The sequence below is a fragment of the Hippoglossus stenolepis genome, chromosome 20 (genome assembly GCF_022539355.2).
Source record: "Hippoglossus stenolepis isolate QCI-W04-F060 chromosome 20, HSTE1.2, whole genome shotgun sequence".
Taxonomy (NCBI): domain Eukaryota; kingdom Metazoa; phylum Chordata; class Actinopteri; order Pleuronectiformes; family Pleuronectidae; genus Hippoglossus; species Hippoglossus stenolepis.
Window position 1 is genome coordinate 19,656,669 of NC_061502.1, and position 18,998 is coordinate 19,675,666.

General features: G+C 39.6%; 2 protein-coding genes and 2 long non-coding RNA genes across 5 annotated transcripts; 1 reads left to right on the top strand and 3 right to left on the bottom strand.

The window, feature by feature from the left end:
• Window positions 1-180: 180 nt before the first annotated feature.
• Window positions 181-10,665, bottom strand: LOC124851212. Its single transcript, XM_047338206.1, has 8 exons — window positions 10,529-10,665; window positions 9,082-9,417; window positions 1,602-1,871; window positions 1,481-1,525; window positions 1,264-1,350; window positions 834-976; window positions 490-550; window positions 181-188 (listed from the first exon to the last, which is right to left on the bottom strand). Exons 1-8 carry the CDS (start codon window positions 10,590-10,592, stop codon window positions 181-183), a joined length of 1,014 nt encoding a protein of 337 aa, XP_047194162.1. The 5' UTR covers window positions 10,593-10,665.
• LOC124851183 lies at window positions 5,180-6,234 on the bottom strand. Its single transcript, XR_007032268.1, has 2 exons — window positions 5,985-6,234; window positions 5,180-5,829 (listed from the first exon to the last, which is right to left on the bottom strand). It is a non-coding gene; the product is annotated as an uncharacterized LOC124851183 (long non-coding RNA).
• Window positions 5,971-7,767, top strand: LOC124851182. Its single transcript, XR_007032267.1, has 3 exons — window positions 5,971-6,090; window positions 6,453-6,598; window positions 6,728-7,767. It is a non-coding gene; the product is annotated as an uncharacterized LOC124851182 (long non-coding RNA).
• Window positions 10,666-14,958: 4,293 nt separating the features above from the next.
• LOC118099602 lies at window positions 14,959-18,998 on the bottom strand. 2 transcript variants are annotated; one of them, XM_035144278.2, is made up of 7 exons: window positions 18,662-18,998; window positions 17,639-17,941; window positions 16,564-16,824; window positions 16,354-16,382; window positions 15,796-15,852; window positions 15,590-15,658; window positions 14,959-15,435 (listed from the first exon to the last, which is right to left on the bottom strand). In XM_035144278.2, the coding sequence occupies exons 1-7, from the start codon at window positions 18,723-18,725 to the stop codon at window positions 15,307-15,309; spliced, it is 912 nt and encodes a 303-aa protein (XP_035000169.2). In that variant the 5' UTR covers window positions 18,726-18,998; the 3' UTR covers window positions 14,959-15,306. The 2 variants fall into 2 exon arrangements, with proteins under 2 accessions (XP_035000169.2, XP_035000168.2); XM_035144277.2 differs by having other exon boundaries at window positions 16,465-16,824; window positions 18,662-18,996.

Below are 18,998 nucleotides of genomic sequence, written 5' to 3' on the forward strand. Positions count from 1 at the left end.
GCTGCTGGGATCAGCTGAGGGTCCAGTAGAAGAGGAGGGAGCTTCCACAGTGCTGTAGGTCACTGCATCATCACCACCCCGGATCTGTAGGATATACAATCAATCAATCAATCAATCAATCAATCAATCAATCAGTCAATCAATCAGTCTGTATAGCACCTTTCATCAGGTTAGTGTAGTTCAATGTGCTTCACAGAACACAACAAATACAAATGTTGATAAGGAAGTATGATAAAAATGGATTTAAACAAAGACAGAATAGGATGTATTACACCGCAGGTCAGGATGTAGCACGGTTACCATAGTGACAGAGAGACAACACAATGCAAATAATTATTAAAAAGTAAAATAACCTAATGCAGTGCTAACAAAACATCACAGCATAACAACATGTATCGAGTGACGGACATCAAATGATGTTTTTATGTTTCCACTTATGAAAACATTTGTTTTTCACTGTTACAGTTCTTTCTGAACAGAGGAGTTTACCTGGACCGCTGTAAGGGGAGTGGCTGATGGAGGCGTAGGCCACATCATCTGCAGGGTCAACCTACACCATGAAGACACCACATGTTCACTTATATGGATTCATACTGACTTAACCTTTTCTGTTCTATAACTTTTACAAAAAATGTACAACTTGTGATGACATCATGGACATGGCATTATCACAAGATAAATAAAAACTAAGCATTGTCTGGTTTATATGAACATAAGACAGGTTTAGCTCCTCTGATGCTTTATTTTTAGTTTAGCTGTAGAATATAAAAACCAGTGACCAGAAACGCTGCTTCTGAGAAGTTGTAACAGTTATTTTCATCTTTGTAACTGACCGTGTTTTTATCCGTCTGTGTTTTGTTCCCTGAGTCGACAGGAACAGAAGAGTTAGCCTCGCAGAGGGAAGAATCAGGTTCATCAAAACCTTTCGTTTCCTCCGCCGAGAAGGTTATGTTTTCATCTGCGTTTATTTGTGTGTCTATAGTTGGCAGGATCACACACAAACAAAGATGAGTTGCAGTTCCAGGAGGTTTTATTTTCACTTGTTTTAACTTTGTGAGATATTTTTATTGATTTCATGGACCCTGATGAAAACAATCCAGAATATTAAGAGGACTGATATTTATGAGTGTGTGAAATTTGGTGCCGATCCAAATACAAATCCAGATTTAGGGAATTCAAACGTGGTTTCATCAGACTATCAGGCCTTGGCGGAGGTATAAACTCTATAAGTGACATTTTAGTTTCATCTGTGAATGTTCCCACCTTTGTTTCTTCTCCATCTGATGAGAATCACAACCATTATTACGATTGTGGCAAAACCCACAGCCAGAGCGATGTACCACCACCAAGCTGTCAACAGAATGACAAGAGCTTTAGTTTTCTGTTCAGTCCAACTTCCTGTATTTACACATGTTAACATTAAATCCATCAACACGCAGCAGCACAGAGATGAATGAGAGGTGCAGTGAATATTCAGTACCTGTTGTCATCTCATTGTTTCCTGGAGCTGGTTTGTTCTTTCCTTCTTAAGAAAAAGAAATGTATTAACAAACGGAATTTATTGGATCAGGAGCAGTTCATCGTGTTCTGTGTTTTCTCACCTGATGACGGAGGAATGAAGGCAAACTTTTCCTCTTTGTCACCATCCTTCACTTTACATGTTAATGAGCTATAGTTCTTCATCTTGTGAACAGAATGGGATTTTGAGAAGCTCACAGTGGCCGAGCAGGAAGACTGTGATGTCTTCAGTTCAGTGTTGTCTTTGTCCACATCTATATTCATATACAGCCACTTCACTGTGAGTTCACACCTTCTATATGCCGACACAGAGCAGCTCAACGTCACCTCATCAGTTCTCTTCTGCTCAGTCACTGGTGATGATCGAGATATTGTGAGAGAAAGATAACATGAGTGAAACTATGTTCATCAGAATGATCAGAATTATCATAATGTTTTTATGAAGAGACTCTTTTACTCACCGTTGACAACAGAGAGATAAACCACATGATTTCATATGGTTGTGTCGGGCTAGACTGTATGCAGTTGTATTGACCAGCATCTTCAGCTGTGACCTCCTAATAACCAGAGAACAGTTTGCAGCAAGACGTAGTCTGTCTGCTTTAGATTTGGAAATCCTGGATGTGTCGAGCTGCCTGTCTACAAACAGGTCTACTGTTCCAGTCCTCTCTGAATCAGTGAAGCGCCAGGAAGTAGCTCCACAGTTGACATGATCATCTCTCACATTTCCACAAGGCAAAGTGACTTCAGCTCCAGCTCTGATGATGATGGAGGAATATTGGGCAGCGAGCACTGTGGAGGAAATGAGAGAGAGACAGCAACAATTAAACTAAACCAAGAAAAAGACTCATATTTTCATACACTTCTGAATGTGAGGATTCTTTTAGACATAACTTTGTAAATTAAGACGAAATGGAGCATGACTGACAAGATAAACCTGAAAACATCAACTACAGTTATCTCCCTGCGTTTGAATGCCTCAGCCAACCAGTCCAGTTGCATCTACATTTGTTTCCAGACTCATGAGGTCACTCTGACACTTGATCACTGAAATCTAATCTGTTAAGTTTTCATTCGAGGAGACAACTGGTCAGAATTTGAAGAAATTCAGACTTGAGATGTGCGAGAGGCCAAAACCTGAAACCTTGACCTTTAACCACCAAATCCAACCAGTTAAACCGTGAGTTAATGGGAATCATTGGTGCCAAACTGGAAATGATTCTCTCGACAACATGTTCATGAGGGAGAGAAAGTTTTGTGAGGTCACAGTGAACTTGACCTTTGACCTCCAAAGTCTAATCAGTTAATCTTTGTGTCCAAGAGAACGTTTGTACCAACTTTACACAGATTCCCTGGAGGTGTAACGGAGATATCGCGTTCACAAGGCAAAACATGTGCTTTGTAAAGTCACAGTGATCTTGACCTTGGACGACCAAAGTCTAATCAGTTCATCCTTGTGTTAAACTGAATGTTTGTCCCACATTTGAAGGAATTCCTCAAAGTGTTCCTGAAGGTCGTTGGCTCAGAGGCATAACAAAGCAACTACATGTTGCAGCACACTGGCCTTCATCAGGGGACAAAGTAGAAGTAAAGCAAAGGAAGAACGAGACTGAAGAAGTGACATCATCAGCTCATTATCACAGTAGACGGAGCAGGTGACTCAAACTAGAGCAAATAACCACAATTAGACAGAAAGCAATACACAGCAGATTGAAATATGAGGAATGATCCAGAACACAAATATACACAACTACAATATCAGAGTACTCATAAATATCAGTCCCTGAATGTGCCAGACCTGTGCCACAACACATCAGTGAAACTCTTCACTTTTAAAAGCAAACACAGACAATCTGGTATTATTCTTATTATTCACACTGATAAAGTTTTGTAAGTGTATTTATTCTTACCTGTAAACTGAATCAGCACCAGTAGCAGATGTAAAGACATTTTAATCCGTTTGATTTCATCCATTCTTCTTCTTTCTCTTTTCTGCTTCTCTGTTCTTAGTAAAATGCAATGTGGCGTTGACTTCCTGTTGATCACTTCCCCTCAGTGACACGTCTCCTCTGTCGTCATGTGCTAGTTGCATGTAGAGAAAATATCCATCAGCACCGACTTTCCCCCGTCGACCAGAGACTGTGTGAATATTTTACGATGAACTAATGTGCAGCAGGCGACTTTTAGATTTAGACACTTGTCACTCATTCACATGAGTGATGCAAATATCAGTAGATTCAGTCCAAATAAAGGACGACACACGTCACCTCTGGAGCAACTTCACATCTGGACTTTTATATTTTACAGGTGGTCGAGCTTGAATTTCTGTCACATGTTTATTGTTTTTTCCTGTGTTAAAAAACAATAACAAATTGCAAATTATCTTGAAGTTACTGAATTAATGTAACTTATTCAGGTTCATATTCAAACACATGGAGCCAAGAGCTATTTAACCATTTGTTCAGGTCACATGTGCATGGAGGATTTTTCTGTAATAAGATTTAATAACATTATTGACTTGGGCTTCAAAATGTTAACGTGAATCAAATGTGATTCTGTGGTTTCCAGCTGTGGATTGAACTTAGTTTGCCTGAGGACCAATAAAGTAAATGAATAAGTAACCGTCCGTCATGTCTCAGAGTCGTTGTCACATATGGTCACATCTTTAACTTCACTGTGTCTGAAACTACATGAACACATCATTCAGTGTGACGAGCATCACGGTTTCTTCAGTAGAAACGAGAAGCTGCACCCACTTCCTACTCATTGATTAAGAAAGAGAGAAAGAAATGAAGAAAGAAATGTATCCAGTCTTTATAATGAAATCTGTTGTTAACACACAAACAAAGATACAACAAAATCAGCATTAAACTCAACAAGAATCTGACCTTGGGTCTGGTTATAAAGTAAATAATAAACTCTACAAAAGAAAATATACCATTTATCACATGAATTCAGGAGAAACAGTGACATGATCGTGAGGTTCCTGTTTCTCACGTTGACCAACTAGTTCCCTTACAGCCCCCGGACAGAAAGGCTTTTACATGAACTGCTGAACATTATCATGGAAATGAAATGTTAAAAGAAAACAGATACAGCAGAGATTCAAGTAAATGTTGGTTCATGTATGGATAAATAACTGCAGATCAAACCGTCGGTGTACTCTGGCTTTATTCTTGGTCTTCTGGGATGAGTGAAGACACAAAGCAGGTAAATGTCTCTCAGGTGCTGTGGTCTCTGTTTGGTTTGGGCTTGTTGACGGTGGCGTGGACGTCACTGGAGGCTCCAGCAGAAGAAGAACTTCACACTGCTGTAGGTCAGTGATTCTCAAATGGGGTGCTAGTACCCTAGGGATCACTGGAGTACTGCATGAGGTACTTGAAATGTATTTTTAAATGTAAGATAATTATTTATTCAATAAAATGTAAAAGTCAGTTCAATAAACCACATTTCATGGTAAATATTCCTATTTTCAATGTTATCGTTTCCCAAGTTACGTTCATGACGACGTTTGTTCACTGTGATGAAGCCAGTTTCAGTTCTGAACAACGAAATCAACAAACATGGATTCGTGGTTGAAACGTAGCAGCAACGCAGCTGAAAACAAGGAGAAGGAAGTGAACAAGAAAGTGAAAACAGAGCCAACACAATGTCGCCAGTATCATGAAGAATATGTTTTAATGGGATTTACTTCGACGAGCTGCAATCCGCCCAAAGCATTGTGCATTTTCTGTGAGGAAAAGTTAGCAAACAGTTGCGTGAAGCCAGCGCAGCTGCAGCGACATCTCAGCACAAAACATCAGTGTCATGTCGGTAAGACACCAGAGTTTCTCAAGAAGAAACAGTCTGACTTCATAGTTTCACAAGAAACGATGTGAAAAGTCTCCACAACATCAGCCAAAGCACTGGAGGCTTCTCATGCTGAAGCCAAAAGGCCTTTCACCACAGCTGAGGACCTGCTACTTCCAGCCGCTGCTGTACTGACGAGACGATGCTGGACACAAACACAGCAGATCAGTTCTAAACTGGGCCTTTGTCAAATGACACCGTTGCTGCAGAATAGAAACGATGGGAACAGACATTGTTGATGAAGTTGTGTAAAAACTTGCTGAAGCATTTTCACTGCAGCTGGATGAATGGACAGACGTCAGTGGAAAGACACAGCTTATTGCTTTGGTGAGATACATTGATACTGATGCTGTGTTGCACTTGGCTGAAAACATATTTCAAAGGGGGAACATTGTTGAAAAGAGTTTGAGAACCAGTGCTGCAGGTCACTGCATCACCTTCACCAGCATCTTTAACTGGGACCTGAGAAGGAAGAAGGAAACAGCATCTCGAGGTAAATTACAGACACAAGGAGTCACTTTGTTCACTTTGACAATTTAAATGTCTGTTACAGACACTTTAAGGACGGAAATGAACCGACTTTTGATTTCATTGTCCCACAGACTCAGTCCTCTCACCCTGTCTTCACTGCTGCTCCGTGGAGGAATCACCGGGACGAGTCTCTCCATGGCTGCTGGGATCAGCTGAGGGTCCAGTAGAAGAGGAGGGAGCTTCCACAGTGCTGTAGGTCACTGCATCATCACCACCCCGGATCTGTAGGATATACAATCAATCAATCAATCAATCAGTCAATCAATCAATCAATCAATCAATCAATCAATCAATCAATCATCTGTATAGCACCTTTCATCAGGTTAGTGTAGTTCAATGTGCTTCACAGAACACAACAAATACAAATGTTGATAAGGAAGTATGATAAAAATGGGTTAATTATAATATTATTGGGTGTTAATATTACACCTTCAAGTTATTCTGCTCTGTCCACTGCTGCCATCTAGTGCTCATTACCTAAACAACCACAAACATGTCTTACTTCCACCAAAGAGTTGGTTTGTGCCTCTGACAGTTTCTTTGTTTTTCAGCAGGAGTAAAAAAAACCTGGTGGAAGCATGAAACATGAGTCCAGAAAGAACTGAGTCAGTTTCAGGGCGGAGCCGGACAAAGGGGCGGATCCAGGAATTCCAAAATACAAGAGACAAACTTCATAATAGAAACACTCCACAGATCAAGAGTAAGTTTCACAGAACTGTGTTCAGTATAATTATTACTCTGGTATCAGTTTGTCTCTCTGAGGATTACAGGGGAATTGCTTTCCTCATTTCTTCCTATTTTCTGCTTCATTTTGACCTTTTTCTTTCAGATTATTGGGCTGAAACTTCAATGACTGTATGAAAGTAAGTTTCCCTGTGACTGAGCTGGTTGAGATCCAGTCGAGCGTCGTGCCGCAGAGCAGAGAGATGCACGGAACAGCAAGAGGCCTGAGTCCTGAGCGTTAGTGAGGGGGCCGAGGTGAACGGTGCAAACACCTGTCACAATAAAACACACACAGGCTCAGAGACGTGGAACCTGCAGGACATCCCTTTTAATAAAAGCACTAAATATTGTTATAAATACTGATATTGACTGAGGTGGGGAAGGTTCATCTTGTTGCATGTAAATCAACATCATTTAAAAAGTCACTCAACTCAAACCTGGAAGTATCAACCTGCAGTATCTACATCACAGCATAAAACACTAACATGTCTATAACAGCCGGCTCATTAAGCTAAACGTACGATATCTATATGAAGATATACCATCTTATGATTATTATTATTACTTAAACATTGCAGCAGTAACCTGACGTACAGCTCCCCCTTCTGGTACTCTGGGCAAAACGCTTTTTACAACACATTGTTTCATATACAATCATTCATATCATATCATCATACATTACATTTCCTTACATTTCATTGAGCTGACGCTTTTATCCAAAGCGACTTACAATAAGTGCATCAACCATGAGGAACAAACCCAGAACAAGAAGAATCAAGAAAGTACAATTTTCTTACAAATAACACGTCACCATTGTAATGTATAAGAATAACAGCTGGATCAGAAGAACATGAAGATACAGTATAAAATATTCCAGCTTTTGGACGACAAACTTCAAGAATCAATAAAATGGCTGAAAACTGGTTAAATCCAGTCCACACGATAAAAGTGACTTTTTATATCAAACTTTACAGACTGTCGGGCCTTGGCAGTGGTTTAAACTAAATCACAGTTTCCTCTGGGAATGTTCCCACCTTTGTTTCTTTTCTATCTAATGAGAATCACATTATTACGAGTGACTTTGTTTTCACAGCAGAAAGTTGTAACAAATGATTCCTAATATAAATATATCGATGTCAAATGTAACTCTACTATTGTATGATTGTGACGTTGGCATAGAGGCTGCTGGGATCAGCTGAGGGTCCAGTAGAAGAGGAGGGAGCTTCCACAGTGCTGTAGATCACTGCATCATCACCACCCTGGATCTGTAGGATATACAATCAATCAGTCAATCAATCAATCAATCAATCAATCAATCAATCAATCAATCAATCATCTGTATAGCACCTTTCATCAGGTTAGTGTAGTTCAATGTGCTTCACAGAACACAACAAATACAAATGTTGATAAGGAAGTGTGATAAAATGGATTTAAACAAAGACAGAATAGGATGTATTACACCGCAGGACAGGATGTAGCACGGTTACCATAGTGACAAAGAGACAACACAATGCAAATAATTATTAAAAGTAAATGACCTAATGCAGTGCTAACAAAACCATCACAGCATAACAACATGTATCAAAACACAAAGAAACATCCATAACTTTAACTTTCACATTAAAACTTTAGAACTTATGATGACATCATTATTTCATGGCGTTATTACAAGATAAATAAAAACTTGGCGGAGGTATAAACTCTATAAGTGACATTTTAGTTTCATCTGTGAATGTTCTCACCTTGTTTCTTCTCCATCTGATGAGAATCACAACCATTATTACGATTGTGGCAAAACCCACAACCAGACGAATGTACCACCACCAATCTGTCAACAGAATGACAAGAGCTTTAGTTTTCTGTTCAGTCCAACTTCCTGTATTTACACATGTTGTTAACATTAAATCCATCAACACGCAGCAGCACAGAGATGAATGAGAGGTGCAGTGAATATTCAGTACCTGTTGTCATCTCATAGTTTTCTGGAGCTGGTTTGTTCTTTCCTTCTTAAGAAAAAGAAATGTATTAACAAACAGAATTTATTGGATCAGGAGCAGTTCATCGTGTTCTGTGTTTTCTCACCTGATGACGGAGGAATGAAGGCAAACTTTTCCTCTTTGTCACGATCCTTCACTTTACATGTTAATGAGCTATAGTTCTTCATCTTGTGAACAAAATGGGATTTATTGAAGCTCACAGTGGCCGAGCAGTAAGACTGTGATGTCTTCAGGTCTTTGTTGTTTTTATCCACATCTATATTCATATACAGCCACTTCACTGTGAGGTCACACCTTCTGTGTGGCGACACAGAGCAGCTCAACGTCACCTCATCAGTTCTCTTCTGCTCAGTCACTGGTGATGATCCAGATATTGTGAGAGAAAGATAACATGAGTGAAACTATGTCCATCAGAATGATCAGAATTATCATAATGTTTTTATGAAGAGACTCTTTTACTCACCGTTGACAACAGAGAGATAAACCACATGATCTTCATATGTTTGTGTTGTCAGGTCAAACTGTCTGCAGGTGTATAGACCAGCATCTTCAGCTGTGACCTCCCTAATAACCAGAGAACAGTTTGCAGCAAGACGTAGTCTGTCTGCTTTAGATTTGGAAATCTCAGATGTGTCGAGCTGCCTGTTTATAAACAGTTTTACTGTTCCATTCCTCTCTGAATCAGTGAAGAACCAGGTAGTAGCTCCACAGTTCACATGATCATCTCTCACATTGTCACAAGGCAAAGTGACTTCAGCTCCAGCTCTGACGATGATGTAGGAATATTGGACAGCGAGCACTGTGGAGGAAATGAGAGAGAGACAGCAACAATTAAACTAAACTAAGAAAAAGACTCATATTTTCATACACTTCTGAATGTGAGGATTCTTTTAGACATAACTTTGTGAATTAAGACAAAATGGAGCATGACCTGAAAAATATCAACTACAGTTATCTCCCTGCATTTGAATGCCTCAGCCAACCAGTCCAGTTCCAGTCTACGTACATTTGTTTCCAGACTCATGAGGTCACTCTGACACTTGATCACTAAAATCGAATCCGTTAAGTTTTCATTCGAGGAGACAACCGGTCAGAATTTGAAGAAATTCAGACTTGAGATGTGCGAGAGGCCAAAAACCTGAAACCTTGACCTTTAACCACCAAATCCAACCAGTTAAACCGTGAGTTAATGGGAACATTGGTGCCAAACTGGAAATGATTCTCTCGACAACATGTTCATGAGGGAAAGAGGGTTTTGTGAGGTCACAGTGAACTTGACCTTTGACCTCCAAAATCAACTCAGTTAATCTTTGTGTCCAAGAGAACGTTTGTACCAACTTTACACAGATTCCCTGGAGGTGTAACGGAGATATCGCGTTCACAAGGCAAAACATGTGCTTTGTAAAGTCACAGCGATCTTGACCTTGGACGACCAAAGTCTAATAGTTCATACTTGTGTTAAACTGAATGTTTGTCCCACATTTGAAGGAATTCCCCTCAAAGTGTTCCTGAAGGTCGTTGGCTCAGAGGCATAACAAAGCAACTACATGTTGCAGCACACTGGCCTTCATCAGGGGACAAAGTAGAAGTAAAGCAAAGGAAGAACGAGACTGAAGAGGTGACATCATCAGCTCATTATCACAGTAGACGGAGCAGGTGACTCAAACTAGAGCAAATAACCACAATTAGACAGAGAGCAATACACAGCAGATTGAAATACGAGGAATGATCCAGTACACAAATATACACAACTACAATATCAGAGTACTCATAAATATCAGTCCCCTGAATGTGCCAGACTTGTGCCACAACACATCAGTGAAACTCTTCACTTTTAAAAGCAAACAGACAATCTGGTATTATTCTTATTATTCACACTGATAAAGTTTTGTAAGTGTATTTATTCTTACCTGTAAACTGAATCAGCACCAGTAGCAGATGTAAAGACATTTTAATCCGTTTGATTTCATCCATTCTTCTTCTTTCTCTTTTCTGCTTCTCGGTTCTTAGTAAAAAGTGAAATGTGGCGTTGACTTCCTGTTGATCACTTCCCTCAGTGACACGTCTCCTCTGTCGTCATGTGCTAGTTGCATGTAGAGAAAATATCCATCAGCACCGACTTTCCCCCGTCGACCAGAGACTGTGTGAATATTTTACGATGAACTAATGTGCAGCAGGCGACTTTTAGATTTAGACACTTGTCACTCATTCACATGAGTGATGCAAATATCAGTAGATTCAGTCCAAATAAAGGACGACACACGTCACCTCTGGAGCAACTTCACATCTGGACTTTTATATTTTACAGGTGGTCGAGCTTGAATTTCTGTCACATTATTTATTAACATTATTGACTTGGGCTTCAAAATGTTAACGTGAATCAAATGTGATTCTGTGGTTTCCAGCTGTGGATTGAACTTAGTTTGCCTGAGGACCAATAAAGTAAATGAATAAGTAACCGTCCGTCATGTCTCAGAGTCGTTGTCACATGTGGTCACATCTTTAACTTCACTGTGTCTGAAACTACATGAACACATCACTCAGTGTGACGAGCATCACGGTTTCTTCAGTAGAAACGAGAAGCTGCACCCACTTCCTACTCATTGATTAAGAAAGAGAGAAAGAAATGAAGAAAGAAATGTATCCAGTCTTTATAATGAAATCTGTTGTTAACACACAAACAAAGATACAACAAAATCAGCATTAAACTCAACAAGAATCTGACCTTGGGTCTGGTTATAAAGTAAATAATAAACTCTACAAAAGAAAATATACCATTTATCACATGAATTCAGGAGAAACAGTGACATGAACGTGAGGTTCCTGTTTCTCACGTTGCACAACTAGTTCCCTTACAGCCTATGTCTGTTACAGACACTTTAAGGACGGAAATAAACCGGCTTTTGATTTCATTGTCCCACAGACTCAGTCATCTGACCCTGTCTTCACTGCTGCTCTTCTTGATGAAGCTGATGGATGCGTAGGAAACACCATCTTCAGGATCAGCCTGGACAGTGGAGACAACATACTGACTCCTCAGGAACATGTGGATTCACAATATACTGACCATAGGTTTTACCAAACAATTTTCTTACAATACATTTGAGTATACGTTGCTCTGATAGTGAGGACAGACAAAACACATCACTGTCCTCAGACTGTCCGTTGCTGCATCTCCTCTTTTCAGCCTCTGTCTCACTTGGATTTAGCTCCTGTCTCTTTAAGACCCCCCTCCCGGTAAAGCCCAGTTTGCTCTGATTGGTCAGCTGGCCCACTCTGTTGTGATTGGTCAAATGCCTCCAGCGCATGTAGGTAATGTTGGACCTGGCTTTGTTAGGGGGCGGGTCAGTGCAAAACGCTAATGACAAGGAATAATCGTGATCTGTTATGAGTAACCAATACAAACTGTGGAAGGAAAGAACTGCTGATTGGCTAGCGGTGTGCTTTTCCTTCGTTATATGTTGTTTACTTCGGAAGTTACAGCAGAGACGGACAATGCCGCCGGTAAACAGGATATGAACCAATTCAAAGGCGACAAAATGAAACGTCTTGTTACCTTGAATAAATAATGCATTTCTCTGGAACATTTTTTTGTGATGAAAGTACACACGTCAACAACGTATACAACATAGGTCCAGTTGTTTTGGACGTTTTAATGAAGAATTGTTCAAGTTTTAAGAAGATAAATTCCACTCACAGTATTTTCATCCACCTGTGTTTTCCTCCCTGAAAAGAAAAAATCTTATATTGATGTGTTCATGCTCTTACCTTTGGTTCTTCTCTGTCTGATGAGCACTGTTATACTTATTAGAAGTGCAGCTGAAGCCACAGCCACAACGATGTACCACCACCACCACTGAGGAAAATCTGTAAACATTACACCACATTTCTGATTGGGTTTGAGGAAATCAGTCAGCAAATAAACCAAATCCCTGTGTAACTTTGAGTTCATCCTACCTGGTTTATCTGCAGTGAAGATATAGTGTGGTTTATAGGAATCGACACAATCTTCAGACCCAAGTTTACAACTTTACAAAATAAAAGTTCTGTAATTCAGCTCAATATGAAGCATTGCAGCAACAAAGCAAACCATGCGCTTTTACTTTGGAGAGGAATACAAATAATTAGATAATAAAATGATTTGGTGGAGATTTTGTTTGACTCAGTTAACGAGCACTGCTGTAGTTTATCAGTAGAAGGAGACGTGTTCAACTGGGTTCGGATTCAGATGCACATCTTGTGCATGTGGAGCCAGATCTGCACAGTGCAGCTTGAGGAGGAAGCTGCTGTAGCAAGGTGCACATGCTCGACCAATCACGAGTCAGTTTCAGCTGTCAAACATGACATTTAACCCTGTTTTATTTCAAATAACTAATAAAAACCAAACGTATCAGAAACTTGAAGAAACATCAGCATTAGAACAAACTAAAATGAGAGAAACCATCTTTGGGGAAATTTCTTTGGTATGTGCTCTGATCTTTTTTGAATGGAAGAGGCAGCGTTTTTGATCTATACTGAAGCCAGCCACCAGGTGGTGATCAAGATGCTTTGGCTTTGCCTCTGGGGAGCTGTCACATTGTCCATCTGTATTTATAGTTCGAATCCATTGAGTGAACACACCTACCTGTTTCCTCACATGAGAGAGGGTGGGCACTCCACAGCAGCAGGTTCCCACCATCACGCTCCGTCACGTTGCTCTCGAGTGACTTTGGCTTCTGATTACATTGAGTCTTAAACGAGACTGTGGCTGAGCACGACTCTGACCGTTCTTCCTTTACACCCCCTTTCAGCCTTCATATGTCAACACAGTGCACTTGAATGTCATGTCAGCGCTGTCTTCATAGACTGGTGGGATATATTGGGGGGAAAAGGAATAAACCGAAAGTCATCACAGAAATTATTCAATATTTCAGTATATTGTCCTAATAAGAAAATTTAAATACTCACTGCTAATAACAGACAGATAAACCGAAGCACTTTGAACTTGTTGTGATCCATTAAACTGTCTGAATGTGTACTGACCAGCATCTTTGACCGTGACTTTCTTTACAACCAGACAGTTCTCTGAAACATTCAGTCTGTCAGATTTAGAATGAGCTCCTACACCGATCTGTCCGAGATTCATCAGCTCCACAGCCGGTGACCGGAGCCTCTCACTGAGGAGCCAGGTCGTACTGTCACACTTCAGCTGATCTTTGATCCGGTTTTCACAAGACAAAGTGACATCATCTCCGACTCTGACAGTGTGGTGGCGGTCGTGTCCGGTTGAACCTGTCGAGAAAAAAAAATTACAAATTACTTAAATATCGAAATATAGATTTTTTTTTTTTATCAAGATCAATGAATTATTCTGTGAGAAATCAACGACAGAGTATTATGGCCACGTTGAAGAAACAAAATTGAGATTTCAAAAATGAAGTCGTAATGCTATGGCAAAAAAGTTGTAGTGTTGCAAGAATAAAGTTGTAATTAAGAGAAACCTCACAATATCACAAGATCAAAGTCTTAAAATAATATGCTGACCCGTTCCGCAGCCTTCCGCCATGTTTTGTGCTAATCCTGCTAACGAAGAAACAAACACAGATGAAAGCATAACCTTCCTTAAGGGAGCTAATCAGCCACTAGACGTAAGTTAACGTGAAACACTGAAGCAAAACTGGAAGTAAACGTTTTCTTATTGCAACCAGTTGTGTCGCCCCATGCTGGTCATTCAAGAGCTTGAAGGTTTCAGGCACCTGGCTTCAGTTTTACTTGCAGTGTTTGTAGCTTGTAACTTCACTGTCACATACACAGATATGACGTTTGTGTGCCCGTCTCTCGGACTTTGCAAAACCTCAAACAAACCAACAAAGAGTCCTTTTAACTCAGTGTTACACACACACATGAAAAAGACAGTAACAAAACCACCAATTGTAGAGTTGTGAACTGTTTCCTTCGTGTTGTGTATCCTTACCTTCAATCTGAAGCACCAGGATGAGAGATAAAGACATTTTAATCCACTTGAATTCAGCCATCGTTCTTCTCTTTATCGTTTTCCTGCGAGTCTGAACTGCCACTTGTGAGTCACTTCCTCATCATGACTCACTCTGTTTTACATCAGGTGCTTTCGACCTTTGGATCACTTCATTTTTTCTCACTTTCTGTTCATCTTAAGAACAAATTGTCAACACAAATGAAACTTCAGAAAACCACATTAATAAGTTGAAAGTTGACATTTTTACCTTTTCTTTATGAAACACTATGAATGTATGAATTAACAAAAAAACAAATATATAAAGTGACGATTAGATAATTCAATAAAAACATGAATGAAAAAAATAAATACACTTTGCGATGAAAATGACTATTTCTGTATTTATACATGTTTTATTTCTAAATTTATTTATTTATTTATTTGTACAAGATCACATCACACATAGAACGAGTGGCACCATTACTCCACTATATCTTCACAGACAAAATAAGTGTTGGTCGCTTTATTAATGTTTAATATATTGTGTAAACACCGTTTTTACTTTTTAACACCCCCATTCTGGACACAAAGCTTTTTACAGTGCATTGCATCCCAGAAATTACTATTCAGCGAATACGTTTTGGAGATTGCTGATATGTTTGAGGATTTTCCTGGTTCTACAGAGACATCTATCTGTGACGGATTAAGTTGAGAGGTGAGGACAGATGAAGACTCTCAGGTGCTGTGGTCTCTGTTTGGTTTGGGCTTGTTGACGGTGGCGTGGACGTCACTGGAGGCTCCAGCAGAAGAAGAGAACTTCACAGTGCTGTAGGTCACTGCATCACCTCCATCTTTAACTCGTACCTGAGAAGGAAGAAGGAAACAACATCTCGTAGTAAATTATTATCATATTATAATACGTTGTGTTTACAAACTTTAAAGACGTAAATCAACAGGCTTCCGTTGTGTTTCTTGTGTTTCCATCATTCCCCAGCGTCCTGCAGACGTCATCTCTCACCCTGTCGTCGCTGTTGCTCTTCTTGATGTGGCTGACGGAGGTGTAGCAAACACCGTCTTCAGGATCAGCCTGGACAGTGGAGACAACATACTGACTCCTCAGGAACATGTGGATTCACAATATACTGACCAAACCACCCGCTGGTTTGTGAGCTGCAGGCGTGAAGCCTCCAGTTTGACTTCCAGTTTGGAAGTGTGTGATCTCACCTTGTCCCGACTGGTTTCTGGACCAGACTGAGTCTCCGCAGGTTTTAGTCCTTGTCCCTAAACAAACACAGTCTAGTTAATTTGGTTTCTAGCATAGTGAAGATACATATTTCCCAAAATTCTGAAATATTCCCTTAAAATATATTATCTTGAATCAACTGAATGAAGTTTCTTTACTTTTTAGATTTAATTGATGACTTTTAAAGCTTTACAGAACCAAGCCTCTGTATCTATTAAGGATTTATTTACTCCCTATGAGCCTGATGGAAATAACTTACCAACTGGGATCAGAAATACATCTTTAATCTCAGAGCGATTTTTTATTTAATTAAATATTAAATATTATATTAATTACATTTCTTTTATTCTTTAATTTACATCTAATTGATGTTTTATTGTTTCATCCTGTTGTAACTTTGCTGAGAAAAGTGTTATACAAATAAAGTGTATTCTTCTATTATGAAGTATGTGACAATAACTTGTCACACACCGTTTTTATGAAGAACCACTTGGTCGTGACTGAATAAACATTTTTAAATATCCAGCTTCAAAACTCACAGAATTTTTATCCATTTGTGTTTTGCTCCCTGAAACAAACAAAGAAAAGGTTCATTTCAGCTTCGTCAGTGAAAATACAAATATTTAAAAAAGAAAACAACATTTTCTTGCCTTTATTTCTCTTCCACCTGATGACTGCCACAGAAGTTATTAAGAGCGCTGCCAAACCTACAGCCACCGCGACGTACAACCACGTGCGTTGTTTCTCACCTGAGGACTGAGAGCTGAGGACAAACCGCTGCACGTTTTGGAAATTATCGTCCGTCACTTCACATGTAAACAAGTCCCGATAGTTCGGTTTCTGCTCGAGATAAGAGGTGGAAAGTGTCACTGTGCACTGTGATGTCGTCCCGCCGGCACCATCCTCAGCCACGTTCGGATCCTCGTACAGACACTTCGCTTTGTGGCTTAACATACATGTCGACACGGAGCAGGACAACGCCACCTTATCATCGACTCTAGATTCAGTCACTGGTGGAGAAGAGAGAGAAAAAGTCGACATGATGCACTGAAGAAGACTTGAAACTAAAATTTTAGACCTTAAATATTTACTGACGCTATAAATCAAGTCAGAAGTAAAATCATTGTCACATGGACTTCAATAGAAACTGATTCCTGGAGCCGCCCCCTACTGGTCATTTGAGAGAAAACACATTTCAGGCACTTCGGGATTTGCTTCGCTTTCTGGATCTGGAAGCTACATACATTTTTATATCCAATATATTTATAAACACAAAAAGTGAAAAAACATAATATATCTCCTTTAAGTCTTAATCTAATCGTTTTTTTAAACATCTCCGAGTGTCTGTGTTGAAGTTTTTGAAAAGTATTTTGAATACTCTTCTGGATTGAAGGAGTAATGTCTGTGTTTAAAATTAAAAGCTGTTTCCTAATTACCATTCATGAACAGAGACATGGAAAACAGATCAGAATTTTGTTTAGATATTGAAAACTGAAAAATTAAGACTTGACACAATTGAAACGTCAACTCTTGACGTTTTAAATCGAATCAGTTTCTCATAGACTTCCATAAAAACATGTGTTTTGCAACCAGTGGAGTCGCCCCCTACTGGTCATTTGAGAGAATACACGTTTCAGGCACAGTCTGTGATTCCGACTCTCTCCTGACGATTCTTTGTTGTTGTCCTTGCTCATTATTTTGTCTCTGAAAACTTTATAAGGAGCAGCTTTCCTGACACTTGAGGAAGGAATGAGAAAAGACAGCAAAGGTGAAATGAACGTAATCATTGAGATCAGAAATATTGTAACGTTTCAGAAATCTCACTTTCAACAGCAGACAGATAAACGCTATGGTACGTAATTTGTCCTGATATGCGCTGTCCACAGTCGTATCGGACGCCGTCTGCAGCCGTGACCTTCTTTATAACCAGAGAACAGTTCTCTGTAACACTCAGTCTGTCTTTATCTTCGACATCTTCTCTGATGCTCCCGAGTGTGAACACTTCTTTCCCCGAGGGACTGATGATCCAGTCGGTGGCGTTACATTTGTTCTGATCACGAATCACATTTTTGCACGGCAACGTGGCGTCATCTCCGTCCCTGACGATGACGGAGGACATTTCAGTGACTGTTGTGGAGAAAAGATGAACAAGCATGAAGAACACAGGCTGAAATATACAGTTAATATGTGTGAGGTTAATGTGAGAGTCTGCGGAGCTTTGGAAATGTCCCGTCCTCCGTTTCCAAGAGAAGTTAGTAAAAGTAAATGTAAAGTGTGCGATAATGAGTGAGGCAGAAAAAGAACAATAGGGTTATTGGAAATAATCAACAGTGGAAACGAAGGTCAGAGGTCACATCAGCTAGTCATGAATTCATGCCTTATTTATTGTATTTATGTTTTCATCTGATTTAGGCGTCAGCCAAACACCCTAAACAACTGAGAGATGTGGTTTTATATTTTACATAGAGCTGCAACAACAAGTCGTTAAGTCAACTGACAGAAGTGAATCAACATGATAATCATTTAAACAGTTTTTAAGCAAAACGGGTTCATGATATCATCTTAGATGTGACAAATTGTGATTGGCACATTTCATGGTTTTCTGATGAATTATAGATCAGTTATTAGGAAACTAATCGACACATTTATCAACGTTGAAAACAAATTCTCTGCTATTTCTCATCACAAAATAACTCCAATAAAATGAGGAACCTCTTGTACTTTAAGGAACCGTGTGAAGTTTGAAAAGAATAATCTCCTACGTGGTAAAGTTCCTCAGTTGGTGATGACTCTGTGAGAACCATTAAAGAACCATGATTTTTATAGATTATAATAATGAAGGCTTACCTTTAACCTGAGGCGTCAGTATCAGGATTAAAAACACTTTAATCCAACGGATTTCTGTTATCATGGTTGAGTTTTTTTAATCTCTAATTTACTGTCAGATCTCAGATCTGCTGCAGAGAAATGAGAAATCTCCTTCCTGTTATCAGCAGTGAAAACTTCCTCATTTTGACCATCTGGTGTTTTGTAGGTGGAGCTTATCAGCTTGTCATCTCTTTTACATCTTTTTTATCTCTTTCCTTAATTTAGCCGTTTTCCCAGATTGATAATCCAGCAGACGAAGAAGCAGCAGCCGACGGACAAGAGGTCAGATGTCACCGCAGCCTGACGACGACCCTGC